The sequence below is a fragment of the Coffea arabica genome, chromosome 5c (genome assembly GCF_036785885.1).
Source record: "Coffea arabica cultivar ET-39 chromosome 5c, Coffea Arabica ET-39 HiFi, whole genome shotgun sequence".
NCBI lineage: Eukaryota > Viridiplantae > Streptophyta > Magnoliopsida > Gentianales > Rubiaceae > Coffea > Coffea arabica.
In genome coordinates this window covers 10,454,367-10,468,393 of record NC_092319.1, presented here as the reverse complement: position 1 = coordinate 10,468,393, position 14,027 = coordinate 10,454,367, and the positions used below count along the sequence as shown (strand labels likewise).

Here is a 14,027-nt window from a genome sequence, read left to right as displayed (position 1 = left end):
CTGATATATATTGTATGACGTGAACTGCTGTATGACATTGAACTTGATGCCTTGCCATTTATGTAATTAGTGACGCCTTCTTGTTCTTTAGAAGCTTTCTACCAAAGTCTTAAAAAAACATTGAAAACTGCACAAAATTTTTTTAACCCCAGAAACCTAGAAAATAAAAAAAAAATTAGTACATTGTTGAAGACAATTAATAAATTGTCAAAGGCAATTAAAAAATCTTGTGAAAACACATAATTTAAAAGGCCACTTTTAAATCACTAACAAAAAAGCAATATGTGTTCTACTTGAATTGAAGAGTGAATCCATAAATTGAAATAACAAATTAATTACAAAAACCTTGCCAGAAATAAAAACCAAACTGTAACTTTTGAAGACTTACTTAGAAAATTCAAATTCAATGACCTAACTATGAAGAAGGTGTAGGAAATTACAGACCATATACAGCGAGCATAAACAAAGTCCAAATACGGTCCTTACATTGAAGGGAATAAAAACAAAGTTCCAAATTCGATCCTTGCATTGAAGTTAAAAAAAAAACTTTCCAAAAAATTTGATGGAAAAGTGTAAACATTTTCACTGCTTGATAAAGTAATGAGATCGAGAACCATATATATGAGTAAAAATGTAGAGTATCTGTGATAGCGATAATCTGATAAAAATAATCTAATATTTGAATTGATATTTCGAACTTTTGAGTTGAATATGAGAGAGAGTTAAAAACATAATTCAAAATTATTTATACTAATCCCCAGGAAATTTAGGCTTGACGATTAGGGTTATGGAAAAAAAGGGTGAAAGAATGGAAGAAATAATTATGGCAGGATTATCTATAATTGTAAAGGCAAGAGAAAAAAGAGGGATTGAATAGTGTTGGTTATTAGGGGGTTAAGTCATAAAGCGCATTGCACCTACTTGCCCTGTTGTTAAGCCACGTAGGAAAGAGACAAAATAAAAGGATAAGAATGGTAATACGACTTTATTATATATATATATATATATATATATATATGGTATATATATACAAGCCCACATCATTTTTCTAAGCAAGAAGAAATGAGACAATCTAGGTCTAGCGCCTCAGAATTTCCTCTAGCAAACTTCAACCATAGGGACCGCAAAACTCAAATGACAGCATCCTTTTAGATGTCTCATTTGCTCGTAAATGCATCTCAAATAGGAATTTATATTTGACCGTACGAGTCAAATACATATAGTTAATTGGACTCAATTAACTTTTTCTTTTCCATAAAGTGGTGAAATTGAACTTTTTTAGACATTCAAATGTTTTGAGTATTTGATAAATGAAAATCCATCTGCTGAACTTGTTAAGCACTGCTGAACTTGTGTATTTTTTTCAGCACAAGAATCCTAATTAAATGCTTAATTCTGATAAGAATCAATAGAATTATTTCAACAACTTTATCTTATCTAGCGAATCTACCCTTATTTGTTAATTATGTTTAAAATTCTTATCTAATTAAGTAACATAATATTCTCTATCTAAGGATTTTTTATTTCTCTTTTCTCTCTTTTTAATGACTTTCACATCTTCTCCATACTCCTTATATAATATATTTCATCTTTTATATTAATTTGATTTAAAATAAATATTGTCATTTTTATACCTGACAATTTTAAGCTAATTAAATAATAGATTCTATTTCTTTTTTGGATGAAAAATATAGGGGCAAAATTATCAAATTTAACTTATTAAACATTTAGTTATAAATGTTTGTCAAACAGTATAAATAGGTTTGGTATTAAAATTCAGACATTTATATATTTCTTTTCAATGCTTAAAATTTAACAAATTAATTGTTTCAGTATTCAGATTTCAGAATTCAGATTTAGTTTTATCAAACGGAACCATAGATTTAAAATTTGTAAAAAAAAAAAACATATTGCTTCATCCTCTATTTATAGGTAGAAGAATATAGAAGTTATGAAGGTAGAATTGAAGACTTAATCATTAATGAATTAAGAATAGTTATTGGATGATTTTAGTTACAAAATATAACTTTCTAGATTAATATAGAGTGGTCAAATTCACCATCAATATGGCCTGGTACAAAATTTTTTAATTTATGCATAAAATTTGTAATTCAAATTATTGCTATATAGTTTTGGGATATTTTTTTTATTAAAATACTTCAACAGTACTGAAAGCTCAAAACAAAACCAAGCCATGTGAGTAAAATTGCTTAAATAACCCCACTGCACTAGTGCGAATGAGATTAATAGTGTTGTGTATATTTATAGGATACACTAAATGGTTGTAAAAGGTATGATTTTAGGGGAGGTTAGTGATATTTTTAAAATTTTAGAGGTACCAAGTAATATTAACATAAATCTCGATGAAGATTCTAAAATTATCTCTAACCGAAAGGGTATGGAATATACCCTTTTACAAGTTTGAGGGACAAAAATATACACTTAATAATTAAAGGATTAAAAATCGATCAACTTAATAGTTTGAAAACCATCCAGATATTTTATCCCATAAATAATGGGACCATGAAGTACTTCTACATAGAGGACAAATTCATAAACATTTATGCACGATTGTCAATTAAAGTTGTATGGAACAATGTGAGTGCTGATATTAAATATAACTGACGTAGGAGCTATAACAATCCAGATATTTTATCCCATAAATAAATGGGACCATGAAGTACTTCTACATAGAGGACAAATTCATAAACATTTATGCACGATTGTCAATTAAAGTTGTATGGGACAACGTGAGTGCTGATATTAAATATAACTGACGTAGGAGCTATAACAAGAAGCACAGATTTTAAGAAAATAACGGAATAAAACACAACACCTCATAACACATTAAAAGTTGCGATTCAAATAAATTTTATCCATATGATTTTATATTGTATCAATTTCCACAATTAATAACACTTTTTATTTTTTATTTTTATAAAAAGTGAATTTCATTAATGAACTTTCTAGAAATTGCCTAGTACAATTTGATTTACATAACAAAAGTCTGCACTAATTGTAGAATAAGCATGCACTATAGATAACAGATCTATAATTTAATAGATGCCAAGATCTAAAATTTTATGTATGGATCTAAAAAAATACAAGAAATATCAAAATGTCTTCTAATAAGATAAATTAGTATAGTTTCTATGTTGTAATGGTCAAATGTGTTAATAGAACAGAAAATTCTCATTATGAATCTCTAAGAGAAACAGAAAGCTCACACTAAGAAATTTCATGAGAGATTTTATTAGAAAAATAAATTAAAAATGGAATCCATGGAAGGGAGACTACACGAAGAGAAAGGGAAGGCCTTTTGAGAAGAGAAGAATAAGTAGATAAAAATTAAAAAAGAGGAGAGGTAGAGAGAAACTGGACACGGCGTGTACAATCCATTAATTACACTCTACAATCACTCAGTATCCAAATTTTATTTCTCAAAACTAACCCATTTCTTTATGAAACTATTCATCATTGACGCTGACTTTTGGACAAGCTGATTCCAAGTAAAAATCAAACAACATTTGAAGGCCCTAATCTTGAATTTGTTGTCACTTCCAATCGAGTACCTGGTCAAGGAAAACGAAATCTCATGGCCAGCTAGATGGCAATAATTAAAATAGTAGATGAGGCATCATAGTTTTGTTCCCCCAAAGATTGTGGACGGTATACAATTTGGCTGAATTTCGGTATATCTTAAGTTTTATTCAAAGTTGAAATAAAGCTTGTGACATTATAGATCACTAGTATTAGTGTGGTAATTTTGATATAGACTTTGCAATTCTATTTTTATTTGGTATAGCTAAACGATATAAATTGTGCAATTCGGAGTGTTGTCCATGAGATAGGAAGGATAACAAACGATATATCAATTTGAAAAATGAAAAGAACACAAAAGGACACAAAGTTTGAGCTCTTAGAATATTTGAAATCAAAAGGTAGGAATTTGGGTGTTGTTAAATCATTTCTGTTGCATGATATGAACCTTGTAAAATTATGGTGCTTACTCCTCTATTATATTTAGGATTGCAAAACAAAGTGAACTTAGATGCTTTCCACCATATACTTGAGAATAAGAAATTAAGAAATTCATTATGCGAATAAGAAATTAATGATCAACCATACCTGGAATCAGCATAACGATCATGATCAGGGATCCATCAATGTCATCGAATTGTTACAGACTGGAGTGATGATGACATGCGAAGCATGCGATGTGGCAGAAAACAGAATTCTTCGCAACCAAACAAGGCTAGGTGCTGAAGACCTGGCAACACCAAGACAGCATCTTCTTCGCCTGGTTCAATGTCTTGCCAGGTTTGCCAATTTGGTAAATGACTGAACACTAATATCTTCAACCTGGGAAATGCGACTACGTTAGATTCACCAAGAGAATCAATGTCCTCTGGTAGTCCAAGGAACTCGCGACCGATGTATGCTAAACTCTGCAATTCCACAAACTTAAACTCTTCGAGGGCCGCCGGTAATTTCCCCAGTGCTGGTAAAGATAAGACGTCAACGATATGAAGAACTCTCAAATTGTTGAGGGCTGTTTCCATCCAGTTTGGGAATAGGTATCCTGGATATTTACGGATTGTGACCTTCTGCAGGTTTGGAGGTGGTATCAGAGATTCTCTCTCATCTATGTCCAATCCTGAGCACGGCATACTATACTCTAGAATCATATTTTTGAGGTGCTTCTTTCTTCGAGTTTAGCATTTGCAGTTCCAACCATGTCAAAGATTTGAATGTGCATAAATTCCTGAAGTTGGTTTAGGTTCTTAAGACTGCTCCAGTTGAAGTACACTGTACCGATTTTGACATTTGTCAAAGTACGAAGCCAAGTCATTTTCTCAAGCCCTTGAGGAAATTCGTACAACCTGAATGTATTCAAATTAAGCAGATGCCTCAAGTGTGTGAGACTTTCAATCTTTTGAGGAAGTTTCATTAGATCTTCACATGAATTGATATCCAATGTTTCTAGATAGAATAAGTTGCAGACTGTTTCAGGTAATTCCCCAAAGTGATTATGGCTCAAGTTCAAGTACCTCAGATGGATCAAATCTCCAATCTCGCTTGGTATTTCTGCCAGACTACAGGCGCTTAAACTCAAAGTCCTCGCACATTCGAGATGATTGATGAAACAATCTTGAGGAACATTCATTTTTTGCGAGATGTTTTGTAAGGTCATGCACTATATCATGGATTTTGCATGAGACAACTTTTCTATCAAGGATATCCTTTTCCTGTTCTTGAAAAAAGCAACGTGCTACTAACAGAGTAAAGTACTCGCGTCCCCTTTCTTCCATCTGTATTTCATTTGCCTCTGATGAGTTGAGAATATAACTTTGTGCCATCCACAGTCTAATCAAACCTTCCACGTCTATCTTCAAATTTTTCTGAAAGACTGCACAGTATCTGATGCAACATTTCAGTTCAGGAGACAATTCATGATAAGTTAAATATAAAGCAGGGAAAAGTTCAACGTCCACAGATACTTCCTCCAATTCCCATATCTGATTATCCAGTATGTTTTGCCAGTCTTGCACTGTATCCTTACATTGTAAGCATGGTTCAAAGACTCGGCCGAGACGGAGACGACTCGTCTCCGTCTCGGTCTAGTCCGAGACGAGACCGCGACGAAACGTTTCCGAGATACGTGACTCGCCGAAACGTCACCGTGAAGAGTTGAAACGGTCGAGTCACACCGAGTCACTCCAATTCATCCCGAGTCAATTTGAATTTTTATTATTTTTACTAATTTTTTAATTATTTTTATTTATCATATTTTTTATAATTTTTAGAATATTAAATATTTCAAAAATTCGCGTCTCGTCGAGACCGTGACCGATATGCCGAGACCGATGGGGAACGGTCCAAACCGCAACTGCAACCACAACCACGACTTTGAACCATGATTGTAAGAGACTTCCCACAAGTTTTGCAGCTCGTGGTGAACCATTACACTTCTTTGCAACCCCCTTGCCAATCTGTTCCACTTTCCCGAAGATTTCTTTACTCCTCCCTTGGAATGCTCTCCTGGATAATATTTCCCAACAATCTGAATCAGGCATTTGTTTCAAGTGGTGCATATAAGTTGTGCCCATCAATTGCGCTCTTTCACTCCTAGTTATAACCAAGATTCCACTTCCACTGACTCCATCCTTGAGAGAGTCTCTAATTTTCAGCCATTTTATCTCATCCTGAATGCATACACTATCCAAGATAAGCAAAAATTTCTTCCTAGACAGAGTGCTCCTACGATATTGGAGCAAACTATCCAACTCTGACACATTAGGGGAACTCTTCCCTGCCAAATCATAAGAATCTGGTAAACATACCCATTTCTAGATGTTCTAAAGTGAGTTTTCACCATATCATCATTGAAGACTATCCTAGCCAGATTTGTTTTTCCAATTCCTCCAGTGCCAACTACAGAGATAACAAGAACTCCAACATCCCTTTTGTTACTACTCTCAGATACTAGACGGCCTACTATAACATCCCTGTCAGATTCTCGACCAAACGCCTCTAACTCATCACAAAGATTGCTACCAGGTTTTTCACAAGTAGCTAGATGGCTTTTAACGAACTTGAATAGAGCTGCCTCATTCCAAATCACTTCCAGTTCATCATATATTGCCTTAATTCTCGAGGCAATATGATGTTGCACCCATAATTCTTTGGAACAACAGCAAAAAGATAGGATAAAGGAACATACCTTCTTTCAAGTTGTCTGAGTACAAAGTTTCTGTATCTCATGGTTCCATTCATCCAACAAATCATCAATCTCACATGCTATGCCATCAAGCTTTTGTAGCCAAATTCGGACTTCTTCCTCCTTCAGTTTTCTCCTCTCGGCATCAGACATCAATCCTCCAATTGTTGTCAATTTCTCAGAGATATATTTCACCTCTGTTTTGACACTTTTCATGGGATTAACATTCTCTTCTAATTGATTCAAGAAACCATCAGGCAATCGCTCTGATATCTTAGCAAGGGGCAGTGCAGCCATTGCTTATTTCTTGAAATGGTTTTGTTCAGTTTATGGTTGGGTATGATCAAGTGATAAGCAAGCGATCAGCTCCAATATCACAAGCTTTACAAGAAAATGGAGCTTTTTCTGATGTTGAATATACAACAAATTTTGAATTCTGAATTATTTTACAAAGATTTCGACCATCCATTGTCCGACAACTACAGAAGGCGAATTCCTATTTGTAGCTGAAGAAAATTAAACAATTGCAGCCAACTCTAACATGCGTTCAAGTTGCTCTTATTGAATTGGAGGATCCTACTAATCAAATTAAGTATTAATTCACAAACAATTGAATTAACAAGTCCCCAAATAAACAATAGAATTAACAATATATAATTGCTGAACTTGGTGAATCATATAAAGCTGAGTCATAGTCTTGAATTGATTTGCTCATTATTAAGACTTTTTGTGCTCTTTCTTCTCCCATGGATTGAACTTTTAATGTGTTTGAAAAGGTAATAAGAATTAAGATAATACATATTTTTTTGGGTAGGTAAATTAAGATGTCTCCTCCCTGGACTCTTAAGTCTTACCCTCTTCAGACTCTCACATTCATCAGCAACACGAAGAAATTTCCGTTCTCTCTCTCTTGCTATAGTACAATTACTTCCATGGCAGATGTGGTGCAACGGGGCCATACTACGATTGGGGTTTATGGTATAGACTAGGAGGTATAACCGCGGCGTTGCGCGGTGGAATAACCAGCATGTATGCCCATTTAGACGGGTTTAAGAAGGGTTTATATAGATGGTGATGGTGTGGTTGGATTAAATATTAAGAGTACAAGATGTTCTAAAATCAATCATTGCAAGTAAGTATGAAAAAAAAACGAAATTTGATTGTAAATGTGGTCTAATTGGTTGAAATTCTGAAACCGACCGGTGCAGTAGAAAAAAAAGAGCTCGTTTCAGCTGTCAAAATGTGCATCAAATTGATAGTTCAGTTCATTACACATACAGAATGATGGCAAGCAATGTGCTACTTGGTTCCAAAAGGCAGGTGCTCTAATTAATAAATGGATAAATATACCAAATGGGATAAGTATTTGGGAGTTACATGGTATACAATCCATTCCTGACAACGATGTAGAAGATGTCAGTCGTGATAACTGAAGCATCAGTTCCAAGCAAAAACATCTAAATGGAACGCATGGCACATACATAAGTTCAACAAAACACAAGCTTTGCATCTGTTCGAGCTTGTCTCTTCAGGACAGTAATCAAAAGATTTGCAACATCACTAATGTAACTTGAAAGAGGAGCACAGATAAGGAAAGATCAGACAAGTTTTGTTTTCTTGGTGCTGCCAGAGTCATCGACTCCTGTAGGTCCTTCTTCTATTTCTCCAGCATCTTTAAACCTTCTTGTCAGACGGACTCGTGGTTTCGAAGAAGATCGCTGTCCCTCTAGAACAAAATAACGAACAATGTTAATAAATCGAACAAGAGGAACGAAAAGAAAAATTATAAAAAAAAAAATTATAAGTCGTCCAGGAAAACGATCAATCATCATCTCATTTATATCATCGACACATGTATTCTTTGGAGTAAGAATACATCTGTTTGTGATTTGGTATGGATCAGATGAATACACGCTCAAATCCGAAAAGACAAAATCCACTAACCTGGTTAACAAGTAATTTAGGTAAGATAAGACCATTTAATAAAGCTGATGTACATTAAAAAAGTAACAACAGAGGCTGAAAGAAAAAATAAATCTTGACCTGTTTAGTGAATCCTCTTTGTTATCAAATGGAATTGATATATCGTTTGATAGAGTTATTTTTCCATCTTCGTCTTCTGGTTCACAACCTTCGCCTATCCTAAGTAGGAAATCAGAGAAGTGGCTATCAGAGATAGCTCTCATGTTTTCAGTTAAGATTAACTTCCGAAGACTACTCCATAAAGGTGAGTTGACAAAGCTGGCTTCTATTTGCTGATCCTTTGTTGCATTCTGAATAACAGGTAAAGTTTGACGAAAGTCTCCCCCAAATACTACTACTTTGCCACCAAAGGGCAGATCAGAGTCCATCACATCTCTGAGCAACCTGTCAAATACTTCAATAGTGTCCCTCTTGGCCATAGAAGCTTCATCCCATAGAATTAATTTAGCCATGAGAATAAGCCTAGCAACAGAGCTCTGTTTGCTGATATGGCAGACTTTACTCGCAGAAATGTCGAACGGGATTTTAAACCTTGAGTGTGCGGTCCTCCCTCCTGGAAGAATAGACGCAGCTACTCCAGATGATGCAACAGCTATTGCTATGAATCCTTGGGATCTAAGCGTTGCCAGAATAGAGCGATAAAGAAACGTCTTACCAGTCCCGCCGGGTCCGTCAACAAAAAAACTGGTATTTCCAGAAGAGAAAACCTCTTGTAAAATAACATCATAGGCATATCTTTGGCCTATATTTAGCTTTGAAGGCAATAGCAAGTCCTGCTCGGTAAACTGTATGCTTAGCTCACTTTGAATTTCTCTTGTGAGGCGCTCATCATGACTGAGAATGAAATCAGTAGGCACCAAATGGTAGTCATTGACATTTTTTCCCATTTGTTCCAAGGATTTATTTATATCCAACAAAACACATCTTCTTATGTGTTCAACATTTTGAGCAGAAAAACTCCTAGCTCTCTCAAAATCCCTTGACATTTCAGCTTCATATTTTTCCCAAAGGGCTCTAGGATTGCTCGGCGAACAATAGGCTAACAAGATTGCAAAGAGAGTTCTTAATGAAGAAGACATCTGAAAGGCTGCTGCTTCATTAAGTGTATCTTCTAGGTGGGTGTCAGATTGAAGAAGTCCCATTTGGAAGGCAGCTTCTCTATAGGAGAGCATAAGCTTTCCATTAACAGTCAAGAGATCTTCAAAACACGTGGGAGCACGAACGTGGGATAACAGAAGACGCAAGTAGTAGCGCTCTCCCTCATTTGGAGCAACAGTCACAACACGACCAATGACTCTTTTTCTCTTCCGTTCAGTCCATTTTTTCTTAGCAGGTTTCCAGACAAAAAATTCTGGGAATTCACGGTATAGACATTTAAGACCCTGAGCTCTTTTGTTGGTTTTATTCATGCGGAAAAACTTTGTCAGCATTGTCTTGGAAAAATCGGCTCGATCCAAGAGATCAGCAAGATTCGTATTTTTATGAAAAGAGATCATTTGTTGACCTGGAAGATGTAATTGAAGAGTATACACAGCAGGAGCCATCTCATTCAGATTAAATCTATAAATGCGCCAAAAAGCTTCTGCAGCCGCTACCCACCTCCCAGCCTGAAAATCCTTTATTTCATCTATGTCATTAGGGTCACTTTCTGAATGAATATGGAAGCTAACCCGATCGTGACCCTTATAGACATATTTATACAAATACTTGACCAGCTTAACCGTTGAACAGATTTCGACATTCATGTGGTAGTCGAAGAGAGCAAGAAGGTATGGGTTATATGGCACAACCCAACGATTGTCTAGGTTGCTATTGCGCACCCTTACAGAACGACCATTATTGCGCCTTTTATAGTGCGGGTAGCTATCCTCAGTATGGACCGTGAATTCACTAAAATCCTTTGGATAATGGTTTTTACAAAGGCCATCTTTCATGCAAACATTGTCTTTATTCAAAATACCACAAGGTCCATGCATCATATGCTTGATCACAAGATTATATAAATAGCTCTGCTTCTTTGGATCTGGAATCTCAGTAGACACAATACGATCATAAGCATCAGAGTTCAATGGTTTAAATTCAGGTTTAAGGATGACTAACAGGTGAGCATGAGGGAGACCCCTTTTCTGGAACTCAATCACATGAACACACGCAGCAACCTCCCCAAAAAGCTTTTTTTTCACTATTTCAGCCTTGAGCAGCTCAAATTTTGCTCTAAACACTCTTGACACTAAGTCAGGCCTATCCTGTGCATCCTCTCCATACTTCAGATTTTCTTGGATTTCTCTCCACTGTGTATTACATGTCATGGTAATAAAAAGATCTGGCCTACCAAATTTCTGGACTAATGCCATCGCATCAACATATCTACGGCGCATGTCCCTTGGACCACCAATGAAAGAAGCTGGGAGATAAACTCGACGACCAACATTTTTTCCTTCAGTCTGACCAGCAGATAGACTATCCATTACACCTTGTAGAATCTCAGTCCTAATATTAGTCTGGTTCTTTCTATGGAAGTCAAGTCTAGACGTTTCAATCTTCACATAAATATCAACAGCAAATTGCTGCAACAGTCTCCTTGTGTGCAACAACATTGATCTATCATTTTCTCTCATTTGAAGTAAGTAACAGTAGTACTCTCTTGCAGAAATAGTATCACGCTGTTTTTTCCCACTCTCAGCAGCTACACAACAAGCACGTACAAGGGAAAAGTAGAATAAGAGACTTATTTAACACTCTATATAACTTATGGTTGGAGGGAAAAAAAACCAGAAACGGACTAAGAAGACTTGCCTTCGTGTTCTTGTTGAATCAAGCCTGATGCACTTCCAATTAAGGAAAAATTAGGCACGACATCATCATCAGCATCATGATCCATATTTTTTTCATTAGGATCAGTACTTTTTGGGATGCCATAATGCCAACCAGGCTCACCCCGAGGAAATAAGAGAGGATACTGTAATGGATCATAGGACGCAAAATAATGTGGTATCCTATGAGTCACATTTGAGTGGGTATAAACTTGAATATGAGCACCTTTTTCAAGTGCTTCATCCTCATTCTCTGCCCAAATGGCAGCAACTTGGGATGAAGCAGGCAAATTATACACACGCTGATCCAACTGAGGATCAGAGTTGAGAACAATCCTATGGTTGTCTAGATCAGGAATATCTCGAAGACCTTTGAAAAATTTAGTGTATGGATTAGCTTCAAGAATACGCATCAACAATTTGAGGGTACTTTCACGTAGCCTAGGCGAACCAGCGAGTCTTTTTGATAATTCCTCTTCCTGATCGTAGAAATATAACTGAACACCAGTAGCTTGATCAGTGGGAGAAACCAAACTGTTCAATAAGTGGTACACCTGGCCTTGCACCCGAAAAGTATAAACACCCTTGGTATTCTTTGTTAAGGCACGATCATACTTGGCGCCAAATGATGTGAAGGCCAAATTATTGTTATAGGTTCGAACCCATTTACGAAACTCAACACACTCTTCGTCAGTACCAGAGTAAAGACGAAAGAGTTCATAAGGCATTGTCGGACAAACTACAGAAATCTCCCCACCACGACAACAAAATTTGGGTGGTTCCAAGGTAAACCTCTTTGCTCCACAGTGCTCACAGTCTGGAACACTGGGCAAGACAAGAGGTTTTGTTGGTATTGTTTTCGAGCGCAAAGAATCTGTGATTCTAGATCTTTTGCTTTTTCCTAAGAGAATAGCAAAAAAATATATCACTGTAGCCGGACAAGAGGAAATACATCAAAAGCTTACTCTTAGACGTACATAAAGAAATAAGATACTCCATCACTAACCTCCGCCCTCAACTCGTGTATTCACAACGATCTGTGGATTGTTTGAAGATTCAGAAATTCTAGAGTTACCAAAATCAAGAACACAGGTACCCTCTTCAACAGGCACCATGCGATGAACTAAAAAAATAGGACACCAATCTTAGACAGATTAACCAAAACACAAATACACAAAAGAAGTGATGATTTGGGATTAGCAATAGATAATGTTCGTGGAAGAGAAAACGAAGGAACAACAGCAATGAATGAGAGAGTCAGGTATAAATTATTGGAGAGATGAGAAAAGAGGAATCTATGTAAGCGGCCAGCAAGAAGGTATATTTAAAAGAGACCCTGATCAGAAATTGGGCAGAGGGATAAATAAAGACTATATGACTAAGAAATCTACTCTAAGAAATAATATACCTCCTAGCGGCGAAGGCACGTCAGAAGAACTAACAGGTAACGAACTTTCAGGAGGTAAGTTCTGGCTTCCCATATCAGGAGCCAGCTGCTTAGAAATACCATCAAATGCATCAGCTAATTCATCACTACTCATTATATCCTCAACATCTGTAGCAGGTATTTCATGGGCTCCAAAGGGCGTATTTGCCTGAAAAGAGGCAGTCTCGAAACCAGTTGAACAATGGGCACGCATAGACTTATTTTTCTCTAACTGTTGCGCACCAAGGGTGGGAGCAAGAGGACAACTTTGTTTTTTCGCAGCATAGGCAGCCCTCCTACGGCGTAACAATGCATCTTTCTTTTCTTGATCCATAGCAGCGTATCGCAAACGGCGTTTTAAGTTATAATCCATTCAACCAAACACTCTATGATGATGAACATAAAAGGCATCGGTATTAACAGTACAGTGTTAAAAAAATCTCAAGCCATACCATAACATGGACCAAAAACTCCACAATAGGCAGTAAGCATGCTAAATCAAAAGGTAGAGAAAAGAAAAACACATAAAGAAGAAACAAAAGCAGGAGAAAAAAGAAAAAGAAAAGGAGGACTAACAAGAATAATAAAAATTTGACAGATCATTAAATAAAAGAATAGGAAAAAGGAAAAATGGCTTGTAAACGCAGAAGTGTACCTGGAAAGAAAGCGCGCAATGCAGGTTCAAGGAAAGCGCTGTGCAACAAGAAACTTCTGTGAAAAAAGAACAAGGTAACTTGAAATAACAGCAAACATAGGTTTTTCAGAAGTGTAATGGTCCGAGAAGCCAAAAAATGAAAACAGAATAGCCATTGCTTCAGAAAAAGGACAATGGTTGACGAGTCTGTGAGTCTTTCTGAGAACAAAGCAGCCAATATAGGTTCAAAGCAAGTGCAGATAAAGAAGAAACTTGGAGGAAAAAAAAAAGCTAATTGAAAGACTGTAATTTTTTTACACTTTAATTACTTTCATGCAACTTAAATGTTAGATGAGTCTGCCTATGCATTACATGCACGTAACAAACACAAGGCGTGCAGAAATAACATAAACGTAGCTACGTATAATGTTGGTGCAGCGCGGGCTGATA

General features: G+C 36.2%; 2 protein-coding genes across 2 annotated transcripts; both read right to left on the bottom strand.

The window, feature by feature from the left end:
• Nucleotides 1-4,684: 4,684 nt before the first annotated feature.
• On the bottom strand, nucleotides 4,685-7,018 carry LOC113689166 (putative disease resistance protein RGA3). Its single transcript, XM_027206988.1, has 5 exons — nucleotides 6,808-7,018; nucleotides 6,345-6,684; nucleotides 5,886-6,261; nucleotides 5,281-5,519; nucleotides 4,685-4,883 (listed from the first exon to the last, which is right to left on the bottom strand). The coding sequence occupies exons 1-5, from the start codon at nucleotides 7,016-7,018 to the stop codon at nucleotides 4,685-4,687; spliced, it is 1,365 nt and encodes a 454-aa protein (XP_027062789.1).
• Nucleotides 7,019-8,319: 1,301 nt separating this feature from the next.
• LOC113689165 (uncharacterized) lies at nucleotides 8,320-13,277 on the bottom strand. The gene is made up of 6 exons (XM_027206987.2): nucleotides 12,926-13,277; nucleotides 12,524-12,640; nucleotides 11,501-12,418; nucleotides 8,765-11,390; nucleotides 8,541-8,665; nucleotides 8,320-8,447 (listed from the first exon to the last, which is right to left on the bottom strand). The coding sequence occupies exons 1-6, from the start codon at nucleotides 13,275-13,277 to the stop codon at nucleotides 8,320-8,322; spliced, it is 4,266 nt and encodes a 1,421-aa protein (XP_027062788.1).
• Nucleotides 13,278-14,027: the final 750 nt, after the last annotated feature.

What these genes read in the sequence shown, in the direction of transcription:
- LOC113689166 (XM_027206988.1), bottom strand. Translation starts at nt 7,018, where the DNA reads ATGGCTGCACTGCCCCTTGCTAAGATATCAGAGCGATTGCCTGATGGT. An exon ending in TTGGCTACAAAAGCTTGATG is followed by an intron (nt 6,685 to 6,807) that starts GCATAGCATGTG and finishes GTTGTTCCAAAG; the next exon opens with AATTATGGGTGCAACATCAT. An exon ending in GGACGCGAGTACTTTACTCT is followed by an intron (nt 4,884 to 5,280) that starts GTTAGTAGCACG and finishes GAATACATTCAG; the next exon opens with GTTGTACGAATTTCCTCAAG.
- LOC113689165 (XM_027206987.2), bottom strand. Translation starts at nt 13,277, where the DNA reads ATGGATCAAGAAAAGAAAGATGCATTGTTACGCCGTAGGAGGGCTGCC. An exon ending in CGTGCCTTCGCCGCTAGGAG is followed by an intron (nt 12,641 to 12,925) that starts GTATATTATTTC and finishes CTATTTTTTTAG; the next exon opens with TTCATCGCATGGTGCCTGTT. An exon ending in TACACGAGTTGAGGGCGGAG is followed by an intron (nt 12,419 to 12,523) that starts GTTAGTGATGGA and finishes CTATTCTCTTAG; the next exon opens with GAAAAAGCAAAAGATCTAGA.